General features: G+C 44.5%; 1 protein-coding gene across 1 annotated transcript in view; it reads right to left on the reverse strand.

Moving 5' to 3' along the window:
* GREB1 (growth regulating estrogen receptor binding 1) overlaps positions 1-17,265 on the reverse strand; it is a 3,935,532-nt gene that overhangs the window by 1,550,364 nt on the left and 2,367,903 nt on the right. Inside the window, exon 15 of the mRNA XM_044082225.1 lies at positions 16,673-16,853. Coding sequence (XP_043938160.1) covers positions 16,673-16,853 — 181 coding nt within the window. The remainder of the gene's footprint in view (positions 1-16,672; positions 16,854-17,265) is intronic.

Raw genomic sequence — 17,265 nt, forward strand, 5'->3', positions numbered from 1 at the left:
TAGGCGTCCTTGAGATCTATGGAGCACATCCAAACACCTTTCTCCAGTGGCAGGAGAATGGATTGCAAGGTGACCATCCGGAACTTAGACTTCTTGACTGATCGATTTAGGTTGCTGAGATCCAAAATGGGCCTCAAGTCCCCGTTCTTTTTTGTCACCAAAAAGAATTTTGAGTAAGTCCCTAATCCGGTCTGGTCTACGGGGACCGGTTGGATGACTCCTTTTTGAAGCAGCTTTGAAATTTCGATGGCTGCAATATCCCGTTGACTGGGTGGCGGGTCCGGGATTTTCCTGGATGGCTGGGGGGGTGCGAAAAAGGGATGACGTAACCTCCGGCGATGATTCGGATACTCTCCCAGGCCTTTAGGTGCCTCGAAAAACGACCCCCGACTGGCTCCGGAGCTGCGCAGTCGGGCAATCCTTCAGGGATGCTGGAAGGTTGAAGAACCACGAAAGGACTCGCGGTCTCCAGTGTTGCGGGGGCCTCTGCCACCTCTGGGACGGCGTCTTCCTGAAAAATTTCCCCCTCCTCTGCCTCTAGAAGGGGGATCGTCCTGCTGTGAGGGGTAAGTCTTCTGAGATTTACGGAACCACATTTTCCCTCCTCTTTTAGCCTTGGGATAAGGCCGAAAGGGAGAGGAAAACCGTGCCCCTACGGCAGTCAGTCTTACCCTCCTGTTCACAGCGGGTCAAGGTATCCTTTACCTTGGGTCCAAACAAAGAGGACCCATCAAAGGGAGCGTCGGCAAAGGAAGACTTGAAGGCTTCCGCAAAATGACACAGGCGGAGCCAGGCTTGTCTCCGTAGAGCAACACCTGCATTCGCTCTACTCGCCCCCTCGGCTGCATACAAAATGAGCCTCATGGACGAGTTCGATATCGACGATAGAGTAGCCAACTGAGAGCTAACCGTCTGGGCCAACTGCTCAGGTAGGTTACCAGAGAGGGTATCTGAAAGCTCCTTGATCAGATCCCTCTGAAGTCTAGTGAAGTGCGTCAGGTAATTCAGAGACCTTAAGGTAAAGGCCGCTGAAGTAAGGGTGTGCTTCCCGTACCGGTCCATGCTCCTAGACTCCTTATTAGGGGGATGGACGGACGTTGAAGCCTCTGCCACATCTTGCTGGGTAGCAGATGCCACCACCATAGCATCTACAGCCACGCCCTTGGTGAGAAATTCCTTTTCCGGGGGTGCTGACAGAAATTTGTTAGGGCAAGCAGGCACCGGTTCCACAGAGTCTGGATGTTCCCACGTCCTTCGAGAGATCAAATCTAGGAGCTCATCAAAGGGCGGAGACACCCAGGAGGTGGAGGGCTGAGCCCCGAAGGCCTTGAGGAACACCGACTCATCAGAGGAAGGGGGTTTGGTCTGCCAGCTGCCTTGTTGTTTGAGGACTTCCAAGATGTCCGCAAAGGAGACATCATCCGAGGACGACTTGGGGGACCCTTCTGCATCATCAAGATTGGTGTCCGAGGTGAGAGACTCGTCAAGGGAGTCGACATGCTTCCTCTTGCACTGTCTTTTCCTTGGGGGTTCCTCCGAAGACTCTTCAGAGGGACCTCCAGGAAGGGGGGGACCCCCAATGGAGGTGACCTCAGGCCCCAGGGCTCCGCTGTCTTGAGACAGGGGGACTACAAAGGACCCAGTCTCCGTGTCTAGGGAAGGTGCTGGTGAGACGGTGGAGGTAGCCAAAGAAGATTTGGCCAAAGCGCTCCTCATGGCTCTAAAGGCCGGACCCCCAGAATCCTGGGAAGGTCCGACCCCCAAAGCCACAACAGCAGACGTCACTCCCGCAGCCGACGCACCGAGAGAGAGGCTCGGAACCGAAAACATCGGTCCCGAAGCGTCACCCCCGGGGCCGACCGAAGAGGTCCGTGTACCGAACTCCGACCCGAAGGCCGGGGTAGGAGTAAGGGTCGGAGCCGACCCGGGAACCTCCATCGGCTCCACCTGCACCGACTCCAACGGTGCCGAGGCTGTTGGAGGAGGAACCAAAGCTACAGGGTGGACCATCGGCTCCGGAGCCGACTGGGCTGGAACTGAAGCTAACTTTTGGAAGACTGGAGACTGAAATAGCCTTTGGAGCACCCTGTCAATGTCCGAATCTGACATCTTGGAAGACCGGGAGGAGATCGAACGGGTCCGAGTAGACTTCTCCACCGGCTCCGAAGGACTGGGGGACCGGCTCCGAATTGTCTCGATCAATATCGGTGCCAAAGGAGACTCTATTGTAATTTCCCTCGGTACCGAAGAGGGCTTCGGCGCCGAAGGGGAAGAGTCTGAGCGGGCAACTCTCATCGGCTCCAAAATCAGTGGAGCCGATGAAGGTGACCCGCCTCTCAAAGCCCCAGCCGTCGGCTCCGAAACCAGAGGAGTCGAGGCTGGAGGCATCGAGGCAGACCGCTCCGCCCTCGGCTCCGAAGTCCGTGGAGCCGATGGAGAAGCCTGCCGAGATTTCTTAGAGGTCGGTTCCGACGGGCTGGTCGGAGCCGACGATTTCTTTTTCTTAGAGGGAGAAGAGGAAGAAGATAAAGCCTCCTCAAAAGTAGGTTTGATAATCCCTTTTAAGATCAATTTATTCTTCCTCTCTTGGAGGACCCGAAAGGAAAAAGCGTGACAAACGCTACAAGACTCCTGAAGGTGTTTGGGGCCTAAACAATAGACGCATAAGGAGTGATCATCGGTAATGGACATCTTGTAACTGCAACGGGTACATTTCTTAAACCCCGATGGTCTGTGTTCTTTAGACATAATTGTACAAGTCACTACACACTATGTAGAAGGAAGGAATAAGGCAATGCCCAACTCTATTACTACACTACCAAAAAAGAACTCAAGCAGCAGGTTCAAGAACCCTCTAACTAAAAATGGATACTTGACCAACTAAAAGGACCAAAAAGGCCCACAAAACTCACACAAGACTCACTCACGCGCGAGGGGAAGGCCCTCTAACTTAAACGGAAACCTTTCCCTGGAGACAATTTACCACAAAAAATCAATAAAACTCAATCAAACCACAACGCTAGCTGTTAAAACAGCTTTTGGATCAAATTTAAGAAATTTCCTGACAGAAAAATCTTAGAAGAAAAACACTTAGCTCAGCCAAGTCGGAGACCACGTCTTAGCTTGTAAAGCGGCAAACGAGATCTGGGGAATTAGTGGTGGTGCATCCTGGGATATAGAATAGCTCAGCCAATAAGAGACTTCGCTCTATAGTATAGCGTGCCGAGTCAGAGCCGAGAATCGGCTCCGAACCCATCAGTACAGAATGTAGGCGAGATAGGATCACATAACATCTTTGTTTTGGCAACTAATTTGTTCAGATGTGTGAGGTCCAGTATAGGTCTCAAGTCCCCCGTCATTTTTGGCACCAAAAAGAATCTTGAGTAGATGGATGATCTACTGGTCTGGGGGAACTGGCTGGATGACTCTTTTTCTTAGCAGACCGGAAATTTCTTACTGGAGTGGAGAGAACTCTCTGCAACACCTCAAACACTGAATGAGAGCAAAAACCCAAACAACTCCGCCAGAGCTGAAGCCACCGGCATCGGAAGTCCCCAGGAACCTCTGGCCCCTGGTGCCGAGGAGGCTATCAAGAGGCGAACTGTCAAACGCAGAGGCGCTGAGAGGTAGGGATGGATCCAAAAGCCTCGAACTCGACACCCACCCCTCAGACTCTGTGTCAAAGTCGGGCCTCTGAGAATCTATCGGTGCTGAACTGGTCGGAGCCGAAGCACTTAGAGCTACTGCTGGCATATAATTAAGAATACCCATCGGCGCCGAGGTCTCGACACCTGGGAGCTTTGGACTAGAGGGTTCCAAAGCCAAGACTCGGATCAGAATACGAGCCAAAGTAAAAAGATTGGGGTTGGGTGCTCACAGCTCTGGAGGAAGACTGAGCAGGCAGAACCCCCATCTGCAACTGTGCATGCAGAAAACACATCAAAATCTTGTGCATCTCGAAGGAGCAAGAGAACCTGGTGTGGATGAAGCAATGGACCCCGGTCTGTAGTGGTGCCTTGGAGAAGTGAGGATCAGGGAAGCGTGGGCGGGAGCAGGTTCAGGTGACAACCTTGGAGTGGTTGGGTGGGGAGAGGAGCAATTTTCTTTTGGGGGAGGGAGAACAAGAAGCCCTGGAATCTGTAGGCCTCTTATGCGGCCTGTCTTCCTTGGAGGCTTTGAGTCTTTAGACTTAGCTAGGTGCTCCCGGTCAGATCTGGAGGGTGTTTGGACTCCTGAAGGAGAGGCCTGTGTAGAAGAAGAGGGGCGCAGGCCTTCAGAATAAGTTTGATCCTCCTGTCTATCAGCATGTGCTGGTTGACGCCTGCACAGATAAAACAGGAAGATGCACAGATTGTGGACATTGGAGGGTTGTATTTTGTGCCCACACCCTGTGCATTTAGAAGAAAGAAGACAAAGTAAAGTCTGTCTGTCTAAAGATTTTTTTTTTTTTTTGCTGGAATGAAGAATGCTCTGAAAGAGTAAGAAGGGAAGAAAGGTGGAGAAATATCAAAACAGTTACAGTAACCTAAATAATCCTAGGAAGAGCTCATCTGGAAGCTGCTATTCGCAATGGCAGTAAATGAGATCTGAGGCAGGGATGGTGGAGTGGGGAATTGTGGGTGGAGGAGGAGAAGCTCAGCTCTCTGATCCAAGCTATGTAATGCAGCTGAGTCTGATCAGAGCTCATTTCCGAACCCATGGGTTGAAGATCAGATGAAAGCAACAACATCAGATCAGAAGGTTTTCACCCTCAAAAAGGAAGACAAGGGTAGTCTTACTCCCCAAAGAGCAGAAGGGCATAATGAAACTAGGATCTTGCAGACACCCATTTCAATAAATAAACACTGCCACAAAAATCATGCCATACATATTGGTAAGAATGTTACAAAAAATAATCCCTGAAACAGTACAGGAAAGACAAGCAGTTTGTTTCATCAGAGAACTTCAGGAGACAGCTGCTGAACACTGATAGACGTCATGGAAAGATGTGACAGAATCGAGAGAAAATGGTAGGGTAATACTACATGATATACAGAACTTAAATTATGCAATTGGTTAATTCTAAAACTACCACCACTAGATGAAGCAGTAACACACTTTAACAACACATTCCTGGCCATCCTTGACAATCATACACCTGCACGCTCTATTATAATTAAAACAAACATTGCCCCTGGCCTCACTAAAGAAACCAAACTAAAGATCATCCAAAGAAATAATGCCTGGAACACCTGGCGCTCCTCTAAAGCCCCACAAGATCAACTCAAGTTTCGACAATATAGGAATGATACAAAAAAATCCATATTACTAGACAGAAAAACTATTTCTGCCATCTACAGCAGAAACACCACAACAAGCCACAGAAGTTCTGGGCAGGTATTAAACTCTGCCACCCAGGGCAATCCACAACTCCAACCCAAAAATCGCCAGAGTCCATTGCCAACACCTTCAACAGTTTCTTTACAGAAACCATCCAGGCCCTTGCTAGCAAACCTAAACCTACTTGTCCTAATGCTGAAACCCCTAAACCCAGTGACATTCTCTCCTTTAGCTTCCAAAAAGTTCAGACTTCACTCAGTAGAGCCCTAATTTAAAAAAACTCAAACCAACCACCCTTTCAACTGACCTCCTCCCTGCAGACTACCTGCAAAAAGCTGCTGATGTTATAGCATACCTTGTCTCTATTTTGATAAACAGAACCATAACTGAAGCCTCTTTCCAGAAAATATTATGTCATACCACTCCATAAAGGAGGCAGCAGCTCCAATAGCTATCCTTTCCCCTCTGGCTAAAATTATGGAAAAGTGTATCCATAAACAACTCTTACACTACCGTATTCAACATAATCTTCTGGCCAACTCCCAGCATGGATTTAGACCACAGCACAGTACCACTTCAGCCCTCCTCTCCTTTTCTAATGTCATAAATTCCAACCGTAACAACAGCAAACTATCTTCTTCCCTGTTTCTCGATCTTTCCAAGGCCTTCGACATGGTTAACCACCAGCTACTCTTTCTTACCCTAAATAAAATATCCCTAAACAACCATGCCATACAAGGGTTTCAATCTTATCTTAGTGGAAGACAGTATGCTGTCCTTTGGCAGGACAAACTCTCCACCCTTCTCCCCATTACCCTTGGTGTCCCTCAAGGCTCCATATTAGATCCCCTTCTATTCTCCCTCTTTATCAATGACCTCCACACTGTAATTCCAGATGCAACCTGTATACAATATGCCGATGACTCCACCCTGATTTGCTCAGCCTCTACCCCTACAGATCTCCTTAGTTTAACCCAGAAAACCTTTAATACTCTAATCAGCAGCTGATATTAAACCCTAATAAAACAAAGCTATTACTCTTTTCCCCTACTCACAAATCCTCTCAACTGTTGTTTACTATAGCATCTAACAATGGGACCATAATCTCACCAGATATGTATAGAAAACTCCTTGGAGTTATAATAGACAACCTCAAATATGATATGCACATAAACCAAACTATTAAAACTGTTAATAAAATACTTGGCTCCCCATATAAAAACAAACCTTTTCTCACCCCTCTAGCTAGGACTGCCATTGCCTGTATCCATCTGCTTTCAACTCTACTCTGTGCCTCGCGAATACTCACTAACTTGAACAAAACTGATCTCAGCAAACTCTCCAGCTGCTACAATCAAATATAATCAACATACCGTATGTAGCATTCAAGGTTATTACCCATCCAGAAAAAATGCCCTCCCTTAAAAACATATCCATCCCTACAAAAACGCTAGGCCACTTCATTCCACTACAAAACTTTTGGTTCAGTCTATTAAAGCTAAAAACCTATCTGGAGAATCTTTGTTTGGACATTCAGTAAGCAAAACCTGGAATTTGCTCCCATCTGACCTTACTCTGAACCCCCTCCCTTAATCAGTTAAAAAAAAAATCTAACCCAGTAATTTAAAACTCACTGGTTGTATCCTTGCAGATGAATGCAAACTGATGGCATAACAAATTAAGAAACAGCAAGTCAAAACAGAATAAGACCTAAAAAAGTGAAAAGAAGCACACCCATTAATGGAAAGAATGAACATAACCTTGACGGTTAGCCCCAGAATAAGCCTCCCCAAGCTAAGGCCCACACACTACAGATAGAGGTATAATCACAAGCAAATCCATGTGTGTTGTTACAGAAAAAGAGACCAGAGAACATTTTCTTAGTACTTGTGTTTATTACATACTTAGATCTGATGAAAACTGTGGTTGCATTTCCTTGGTTGTGAGACTCCACATTACATCAAGACGAATACCTAGACAACCACAAGCAGAGCTTATGGAGATTCAAATCACACTAAATAGGATCAGCTACCAGATCACAGCATGCTAAAAACCACCCTCTCTGTCTGCAGAAAATCCTACATTATTCCTAAATATTCTTGATGAGCTCCCCATAAGAAGGAATGCTGTTATCCTAGGTGATTTTAGCTACTCGATGATAAAACAGGGTACATACACCACCAAAGTAGAATATTTACAAAGATTCTATGATTTTCTAAACAAAATCTCCCTAGACCAGATTGTTGAGGAATCTACCAGAGGGCCGAATGTACTCAACCTGGTCCTAACAAACTTTCTCTATGTACCATCCGCAAGGTATCCCCCTCAGTGGTCAAGTCACACCACAAACTAGTAAGGTTCTCCTTCAAAATCACCAAACCGTCAGAAGCAAATGTCACAGCATTCAAGGACATTAAATATACAAATCTCCTGCAATTCAATGATGAAGTCTCCAAATTTGATTATAACAGCATTACCCATAATGTTGACACTGCAGAGTTATGCAGACAAGTTTAACCAGCACCTGTATTAATTTAGTAGTTCCAACTAGATATAAGCAAATGGGGAAGTTCTAAAGAAAATAGCTTGGTGGTTCAACTATATAATAAAAGGAAGAGACCCTTAATGTATACAGCAGCAGAACAAAAGACCCCCAAATTATGAAAAACATGAAATAGCTAGGTAAGAAATTAAATATGGACATCAGAAAATCAAAGGTAACTCATGAACTCAGACTAACCACAGAACCCTTCTATTGCTATGAAAGAAAAATTAGAAATAATGCTCAACATTGCTCAGAGCTTATTCATAAAGGTAATTCCAACTCTGATTCATTGGACATTGCCAATATACTGGCAAATGAACTTAGTGGCAACTTCATACCAAAGATATCTATTTCAAATCCAGTTATCCCTATAGAATCAAGCCACCAATCATCATGAAGGAAGATGTACTAAAGGAACTCTCCAAAACAATGAACACTTTATCAATGGGGCCTGGCAACATACCTGGTTGCCTTATTAAAACACAAAACAAACACTGGTGGACCCACTACTCAGCCTCTTTAACCTGAGCCTAGCAACTGTCCTTTTCCCACAGGTGTGCGGCACAGCTGTTGTGATGCCATGCTACAAAGATAGGCCCACCACTGATCTTGGAAATTGCAGAACTATCAATCTAATAAGTTGTTTATGCATAGCCATGAATAATGTAGCATAACTGACCTAACAATGATATTAAAAATCTTATCCGGCTTGACCCCCAGAAATTTTGCTTTGTCAAGGGTGGCTCTTGTCTAATGAACCTTGTCAGCTTCTTTAGATGGTTACTCAGGCCGTCGACTGTGGGCAAACTGTTCACAGCGTACTTTGACCTCATCAAGGAATTCACTACCACAGTATCTGCTAATATAATAAGTAAGCTGAAGGAGCTCCAAACTGACTAGTATGTCATTAGTTGGACAGCAAACTGGCTTAATAACAGGACTCGTACAGTACAAATAGGGAGTGCATCTTCCAAGAGTATAATGGTGACCAGTGGAGTTCCTATACTGAGACACCTGCTATTTGGTATCTACTACTCAGATCTCCATTTTTCAAATGAGGATCACTGCTTAACAATGTTGGAAGATGATTGTAAGCTAGCAGTCATCAAGTCCTCCTCTGACATACAGGCTCTCCAACAGGAGCTTACACTTGTCAATAACTGGTGAACAAAAAACAGACTCAAACTTAACTCCCACAGGTGCAGCACTGTAACACTGGGTAGGCACCCCTTAGCTCCAGCTTATAATACAGATAACATGCCACTTCAAACTGAAAAACAGACCACAGCTCCCTCACATTTGACCACCATGCTGCAACTGTGGTTATGAAATCCTTTTACCTCGCACAGGTCACAGCTAAAGGTATTTCTGCCAGATCAAAAAAGTCATCACCTACTTGTATTCTGCACTTATTAGACCCATCTAGTACAATGCCCCCTCCTTTGAAATGTACCTTACTAAGCATATCAAGCAAATGGAAATACTACAGACATTTATAACTAAACAGATCATGGGCTTAAAAGCCCTAAAGCATGAAGGAAGACTAGAGGCTTTGTCTCTGTACTCAGTGTCATACATATTCCTTAGGGACAAACTGTGCATTGCTTACAGGGCTGTAAAGGATCTAGTAGTCCAAAAAATCTTATACCTCCAGAAATCAGACAGTCCTGTTAATATTATGGTCAGGGATCTAAATCTACTCTAAGGAATAAATAAGCCAGGGTGGAGGAATAGATTTGTCGTGCTCACCAACCCCTTCTCTGGATCAAACTTTCTCTTCAAGTTAAACAGTTTTACACATTGCCTTTAAAAATCAGCTGGACAACTGTCTAGGTATTCATAAAGTCACTCCTGGTATGACTATCCTAACCTTCCTTAAAAAGAGAGGTAAGGCTTAAGGATGGGTACTGGCAAAGTGGAAATGGCCTTGCGATTACACTGCTTTGTAAACTTCTGTGATCCAATAAAATGGAATGTTCGGAGTCTTTTCGACTGGTGTAGTTGAGCTCTGTTCCAAGGATGTCCTCCAGCAGTCTTTCATGTAGCTTATATATTTCTGTATCTGTTAAAGACTAGGATTAAAAGAAAATGTCTATTTATAAGACAACAAACAGGATTTTCTGTGGTTTTAACATGAATTTATAAGATGCCCTTCTTGATTTCACAGTTGCACATTCAAGGGCAGGGAGGGCTTTGAACAAGTCTGAGGATTTGCTTGACAAACTCTCTTACTATTAACATAGTGTGTGTGTTGTGTGTGCATCCAAACATAAGCTCTCTCAATTGCATCCACTGATTGCAGCAACCCTGCAAAGTAACATAAATGAAATAAATAATTCATTACTGTTTGTGTAGGTTCTTTTGTTTTGTGGAATGAGAATGAAACACTGAGACAGTTTCAGATACCCCATGTACTGAACCACTTGTTTTTTTGCAATGTTTTTAGCTTTGCTGTCTCTCACAGACCTGGTCCAGATCTGTTACCAGTTTCTGCCATACCTTCCCTGCCAATATATGAAGGGGTGTCGGCCTTCTTTAAAGATTACCTGTCACTGCTAGAGACTCCCTTATCTGATGCATTCTTATGTGATCATGCAACAACTTGTTTGAAATGTCTCATTTCCTGGGTCAAGAAACATTCCTTTATTTAAAATGGGTGCCCTTTTATTGCATCTTGATCATCTCTAAAGTTTGCACCTAGCTTATGTTTCATGGCTCCATCCCACATAATGGTCCTTAAGTTCCTCCGAGGGATACAAAGTACAGTTGTGTTACACTTACCATACATGTAGATGTTTGAGTGTATTCACTGTTGCAGTCATCACCTGTGGGTTATCCCTGCTGTGGTAGCCCGAATACCAGAGTCAATTTTTTTTGCGTTGGCTGCAGTCACTGGTAGTCTGACATCAGGTGGTCAGCGCTATAAGGTAAGGCAGCCAATGTCATTACATCAGTTTTTCTTGCCCTAACCCGTCAGAAGCACAAGGAAATAAGGAAAAGTGGTCCTGGTAGCTGTGGTAAGCTTATGCCCCCCTAGGGGAAGATGCTATATGGGGGATGGCGGGAAACCAGGACTGCAACAGTGAAATACACTCTAGCATCTACATTTATGGTAAGTGTACACAACTGTACTATGTCCTTTGTGTTTCACTGTTGCAGTCATTACCTGTGGGAGGATTCCCAAAGCTGATGAGAGGGGTGGAAGGAAAGACTGGAGTCCTAGGCATGGGTCAGTAGGCCCTGCAGAACTGCAGAGGCAAACCCTGCCCTAGACTTAGAAAAAAAGAGGTAGGCAGTAATGCTTTGTAAAGGTATGGACAGAGGTCCAGGTGGCAGCTTCCAAGATGTCCCTCGTGGGGACTCCTCTGAGGAAGGCAGTGGAAGTGGCGGCTGCCCTAGTGGAATGGGTATGGATAGACTTAGGGGGGCGGTTCCCATGTAGTCTGTAGCAAAAATGGATACAGTGTGATATCCATTTGGAAATGGCTTGTTTGGAAATTTGCTTCCCCTCTGCCCCAGGGGCAAAGCTGACAAGTAGTTGGTCTGTTTTTTCTGAAAGGTTTAGTATGGTCCAGATAGTATCCGAGTTGTCTGTGCACATCTAGTGAGTTCCCCCTTGTTTTGAGGGTTGGGAAAGAAGGTGGGTAGGTGTATGGCCTGGTTGAGGGTCACATCAGGTACCACCTTGGGCATAAAGGAGGGGTTAGTCCTCAGGGAGACCCTGTCTACATGGAAGATGATGAAGGGCTCAACAGCCATGAGAACCTGAAGCTCTGATACCCTTCTGGTTGAGGTGATAGCTGGTAGGAAGGCAGTCTTCCAGGAGAGGTATTTTAATTCTTTAGAAGCAGCAGGTTCGAAAGGAGGTAAGGTTAGTTTTTCTAGAACATAATTCAGGTCCCAGGGTGGAGTGGGAGGCCTTCTGCGAGGTCTGATATTAGAAGCCCCTCTGAGGAACTGCTTAATCAAAGGATGAGAGAAGAGGGGTGGGTCTAAATCGTAATGGGCAAAAATGGCTGAGGCATGGATTTTAATAGAGGAGAAAGAGAGGCCACTATTGAGTAACTCTGCTAGGTAATCCAAGATAAGAGGGATGGAAGGATGGGAGGTACTGGCCCCTTTGGACTAGCTCCAGGAGCAGAATCTTTTCCATTTCCCTGCATATGATTTTCTGGTGCTGGGCCTTCTGGCCTCTCTGATGATGTCTAGGACCTGTTTGCTTAACAGGGATATCTTGTTAGCTTCTTGTTAGTTTTTAAGGTATAAGCCATGCTAAAAAATTGAGTCTGTAAGTCTGGGTGCAGTATCTTTCCCTTCCCCTGGGTCAAGAGGTCTAAGATCAGGGGAAGCTGCTTGGGGAGCTGTAAGGTTAGGCTGTGTATTAAGGGGTACCAATGCTGTCTGGGCCAATCTGGAGCAATGAGGATGGCCTTTGTTCTCTCCTCCCTTATTTTGATTAGTACCATGGGAATAAGGTTCATAGGTTCATAGATTAGTACTAGGCTAACTGCCCTTGCGAGCCATTTTAAGCCCAGCCAATTATCCCCCTGTGAGATTTAAACCCTGTACCTTGTGTTTGTAAGGCAAACACCTTAACCATTAGGCCACCCTCCCAACCGGGAACGCGTACACAAAGAGGGAGTTCCAGGGGAAGGTCAAGGCCATCCGCCTTCCACCCTAGGAGAGGATACTCCCTGGTACAGAACTTTTGCAGCTGGTGGTTGAGGTGCAGCGGCCTTAGGTCAACTGGTGCCCTAGGCAAAAGGGCTCCATGGCGCCCTCACCACATCACCCAGTACCCCCATCCTGGCCTACCTACATTAAATAAATACTGAAAAAGCACCCCTGCTAGACCGGCGCCCTAGGCGACCGCCTAGTTGGCCTATGCCTAAGGCCGGCTATGGGTGCGAGGCAAAGAGATCCACTTCCAGAGTCCCCCACTCCTGATTGATTTGCAGAAAGACTTCACTGTGGAGCTGCCATTCATGGAGTCCAGTAAGTTTCCACTTAGGTGGGTTGCCAGGGTGATGACTTCTGGTAGGTATTGGGCAATTAGGTGTAGACCCATGGAGGTGGTTGTAAGCCAGAGGCTCATAAGATTGCCCCCCTCCCCCCATTTGTTGATATACTACATTACTGTGGTGGTGTCTGGTTTTATAAGAAGAACCCCTGGCCTGAGATGGGGTTTGAAAGATGTCAGAGCCTTTTGTATTGCCATCATTTCTTTCTGACTGATGTGCAAGTGAAGTTGCTGGGCATCCCAAAGACTTTGGGTGCACCTGCCTGCTAGGTGAGCGCCCCAAGCAATGTCTGGCTGGTAGGGCAGAGGATGAAGGGAAAACCCTTGTTCCTGGTACAGACATCTGCCCACCAGAGAAACTGGCCCTTATACATGGGATGAGAGGGAGAGAGGTCTCTAGGGGATGAGAGGGAGAGAGGTCTCTAGGGACTGAGAGTGCTGGCATCAAAGGTCCTGTAGATACCACTGAAGTTTTCTCATGTGAAACCTGGCCAGAGGAATGAGAAGATGCCATGTATCCCAGGGCTTGCAGGGACTTCCTCACGGTGAGATGACTTTTGGAAGGCAGCTGGGTAAAGTAGGGAGGCAGGAAACTCCTCTTTTCTGGGGATAGGAAGGCCATTTGGGATGCTGTGTCTAGCAGATCTCCCAAGAAAATTATCTTCCTGGTGGGGTTTTGCATTGATTTCTTGTTGATGGTGAACCCTAGGGAAGTTAGGAATGATTTGACAAAAAAAAGGTCTTGAAGCAACTTTTCTTTGCACTTTGCCTGAATGAGGCAGTCATCCAAGGTAAGGATAAATCAGTATATTTCTGTCTAGATTCAGTAGTGCGAAAGGCCTCCTCGGAAGCCAGTGCCAGCATCGCGGCTCCGGACCTAACTAAGGCAGAGACAACCAAAGACGAAGATGATTTCTGCGGCATACCGGACTCCGAAAGGGTCTCGGTAGAGGCCTGCGTAGATATCGAATTGGGCATCAGGGGAAGCATGCCTCACTGAATTCCAGAGAACTGACAACCTGCTTTAGTGGTAGCATCGTCGGAAGGCTTAGCCTTGTGTGGTCTGTCTCTATCATTATCTGTGTCTTTTCGGAATGTCCACAGATTGTTGGCTGACAGATGCCATATTGGAATGTGAAGACAGAACACAAAAATAACTGTCTACAAAAAGTGCTCTACGGAGAATGTTTTTCGCATTAAAGAGGGCACAGAACCGGCAATGGGGGGGACATTGTGGTCTGGGCCTAAACAAGTGACGCAGTAAGAATGGAAGTCTGTGTGGGATCTGCTTTCCACAGACAAGGCAATTATTAACTTTTTCTGACATCAGTTAGTGCAAGAAAAAAGGATCCCCAATGGGGTACTTAGCTTTAGAAGACTTCAACTTCAATTCGGTAAGCGAATCTCAGGTAGCGGCCGACCGGAACTCATGCAAACTGCTTCAGGCTCCACGGCAAGAAAGACTGATGTAATAGTGTTGGCTGCCTTACTTTATACTATTGACGACCTGACATTAGTCCTGAAGCGACAGCAACCAACACAAAAATACTAAGTCTCTAGTATTCAGGCCGGATGAGGGCTACCCTGGCAGGGATAACCCAAATGTTATGACTGCAACAGTGAAACACGAAGGCCATCATCTAGTTCTGCTTAGTGAAAGCACTTTACAAAAACCTGAACCTTAAAATGACAAGACCATGTAGGCATGGTCTGTAGTATTCATCAAGACAATGTTTTTACTTATGGCTTCTGTGGCTAGTACATCTTTTGACTCTGACACATATCTGAGTAAAGCATTTACGTCACAGGAAAAGGGATTTGAACACAGCAGGAGCACAAAGTGCCAACATTTTCTTTTTTTGTGCAATGGCAAAACAGACCATCATAGTTTCAGATGTATTCTAAAATGATCAAAATGCACCACTTCACTTGAAACATTCAACAAATGCACCATCTCACTTCATTCATACCACGTCCTTGGGAGAAGGGGTGGCAGAATAAGTATGCCCCTGGATGTTTCAAGTAATAAATTATTTCTTGTCTACTTTTATAAGTGCATTCAGAACACTTCTGCTTGAAGATGTGGCATCTGAGTATCATACAGTACTTCAGATGTGGTTTCACCAACACCTTTTACACAGGGACAGTGATTTCCTGTTAAATATTTTCTCACTGCATTCTGGTATCCACAACCATCTTCTCCATTTTAACATATAGTTTATTCCTTTTTAGTTAATTTGATATGACCATATCACAACTCTGTCCACTTACGCTGCAGTTATTTTCTGCATTAACATTTTTTCATATCCTGATGTATGCTTTACATTTATTACTTGGTAACTCTTTTGGTTGAGAGATGTAAGCCTTTATATCACAAATGTTATGAACAGAATTATGACAGAAATTCTGGATTACATTAAGTTCACATCCTATCAGTTTGAAAGGGGTGCTGTACAGCTAGGGGTGGTACCACATAATGACAAGGGAAGGCAATACTTTAGAACATTGAGTACAAATAAACATTCTACACCTCTTTCACACACTAAAACCAATTATCCCTGTAAACACTCAAGTACCCAAATGCTCTAGTCATCTTCTAAGCTGTTGTCCCTTCTGTCCTGTCTCTTCTTTCATTTATCTCAAGTTCCCATAAATGCCTCCACTGGTGTGCACCACAGCAGTCTTTTAAGAATTACTGAGCCTGTCACACTTTTAAATTGCAAGGTGCTCCGTAAATCTGAACTGATCCCAGAGACTATACCCAGATTTGCCCCTCCTGCTGTCTTTCACTTCCATTCCATACCGCCTCTGATTATACAGTGCATCTGTTTCATCTCTACTCCTTGCTTTCAATAAAGGAAATCTCCACATGCATCTGATACACCTAAATATTTCCAATTATATTTTAATTTGTTGCACCCCAAAATAGCTGGGAAGGGCACTACCATGCTGACCAAATTAATTCAGTCTCTTTGTCTTGTTCTTCCAATGCAGTTTGTGTCTGCATAATACTATACAGTCTAGACATAATAAATTAGGTGACTTGTTTCTGCATTTACATATAAAGGCAGTGCTGGAAGTCATGCTCCTATTTATAAATTTGTTTGCTTGCTGTTTTGTGTCTTTACTTATTTGACAAATGTTACTAATTCTCCGAACACAATGATGACATACAATAAATCCAACAATGGAAAGTTCAATAAAAAGTGCCCAAAGTGGGACTGTCCCTCGCAAAGAGGGACAGGTGGCAACCCTACTGCAGCACCAGCCCCCCCCCCCTCATCAAGCCACCACCCATCACCTTCCACATAAACATTAACTGTGAAAGAAGAAATACACTAAAATGCCATGAACACAAAAACTATACAGCTAAACAAATATAGTAGTCCAAAAGTAATTAACCCAGATCTACAAAATCAACACAATATAGTACTCCAAAAGTAATTAAAAACCTGGACCTACAAAATCAACAAAACTGTACACACACACACACACACACACACACGTATATATATATATATATATATATATATATATATATATATATATATATATATATATATAAACACACACACACACACATACATACATACATACATACATGCATATACCTACACACACACACACACACACACACGTATATATATATATGTATACACAATCTAAATAAATCAGTGATGCCAAAGGTTTTGTAGTTAAAAAAAAACAGACAAGCTTGGTGCCAAAGATGAAAATCTCAGTTTTGAAGAACACTTCAAAATTCAGTGGTAGTGGAATGGGGAATTTACCTTGTAAGATCCCAGTGTGCATGGTCATGAATTAGAACAAAAAGAGTATATGGATTCTGTGCAGATTTTTGCAAAAGTGATTCAAATTTTGTTTGTGCTTCTCCATCCAGCTTCACCACATACTGTTCCGCAGTCTGCTTAGTAATGGTCTCATTTGCTAATCCAAGCTCTGCTAAAATACCTGTAGGAGAGACAGTGGAATGCAATACACTGAAAATATATAATATAATATAATATAATATAATATGGGAATCAGGTGATATTTCACAGTACAGCAATTCATAAAGCAGGATGAAATATTCTCAATGATTTTACTCCGGCAAGCTAAATAAAATATCAGCTAGCAGTACTTGCAAACATCAAATAGCATTTCAGAATGTATTTACAATTCACTATTATCAAAAATGTTTATAACTAAAAGTTATGTACCTCCCATAACTTAGTATTTGTGTTGTCCATTTTCATTCTTCCTCACTGATGGGTTACGGATCCGATTCTCAGATTCAAATGGGACGCATTCACAAGACTCAGGATCTGAATCATGAGCTCCTCCCTCTGCCCATAATGCTCTACTCCAACCCCAGCTCCTCAGA

The sequence above is a fragment of the Protopterus annectens genome, chromosome 1.part1 (assembly GCF_019279795.1).
Source record: "Protopterus annectens isolate FY-2018-M chromosome 1.part1, PAN1.0, whole genome shotgun sequence".
Taxonomy (NCBI): Eukaryota; Metazoa; Chordata; order Ceratodontiformes; family Protopteridae; genus Protopterus; species Protopterus annectens.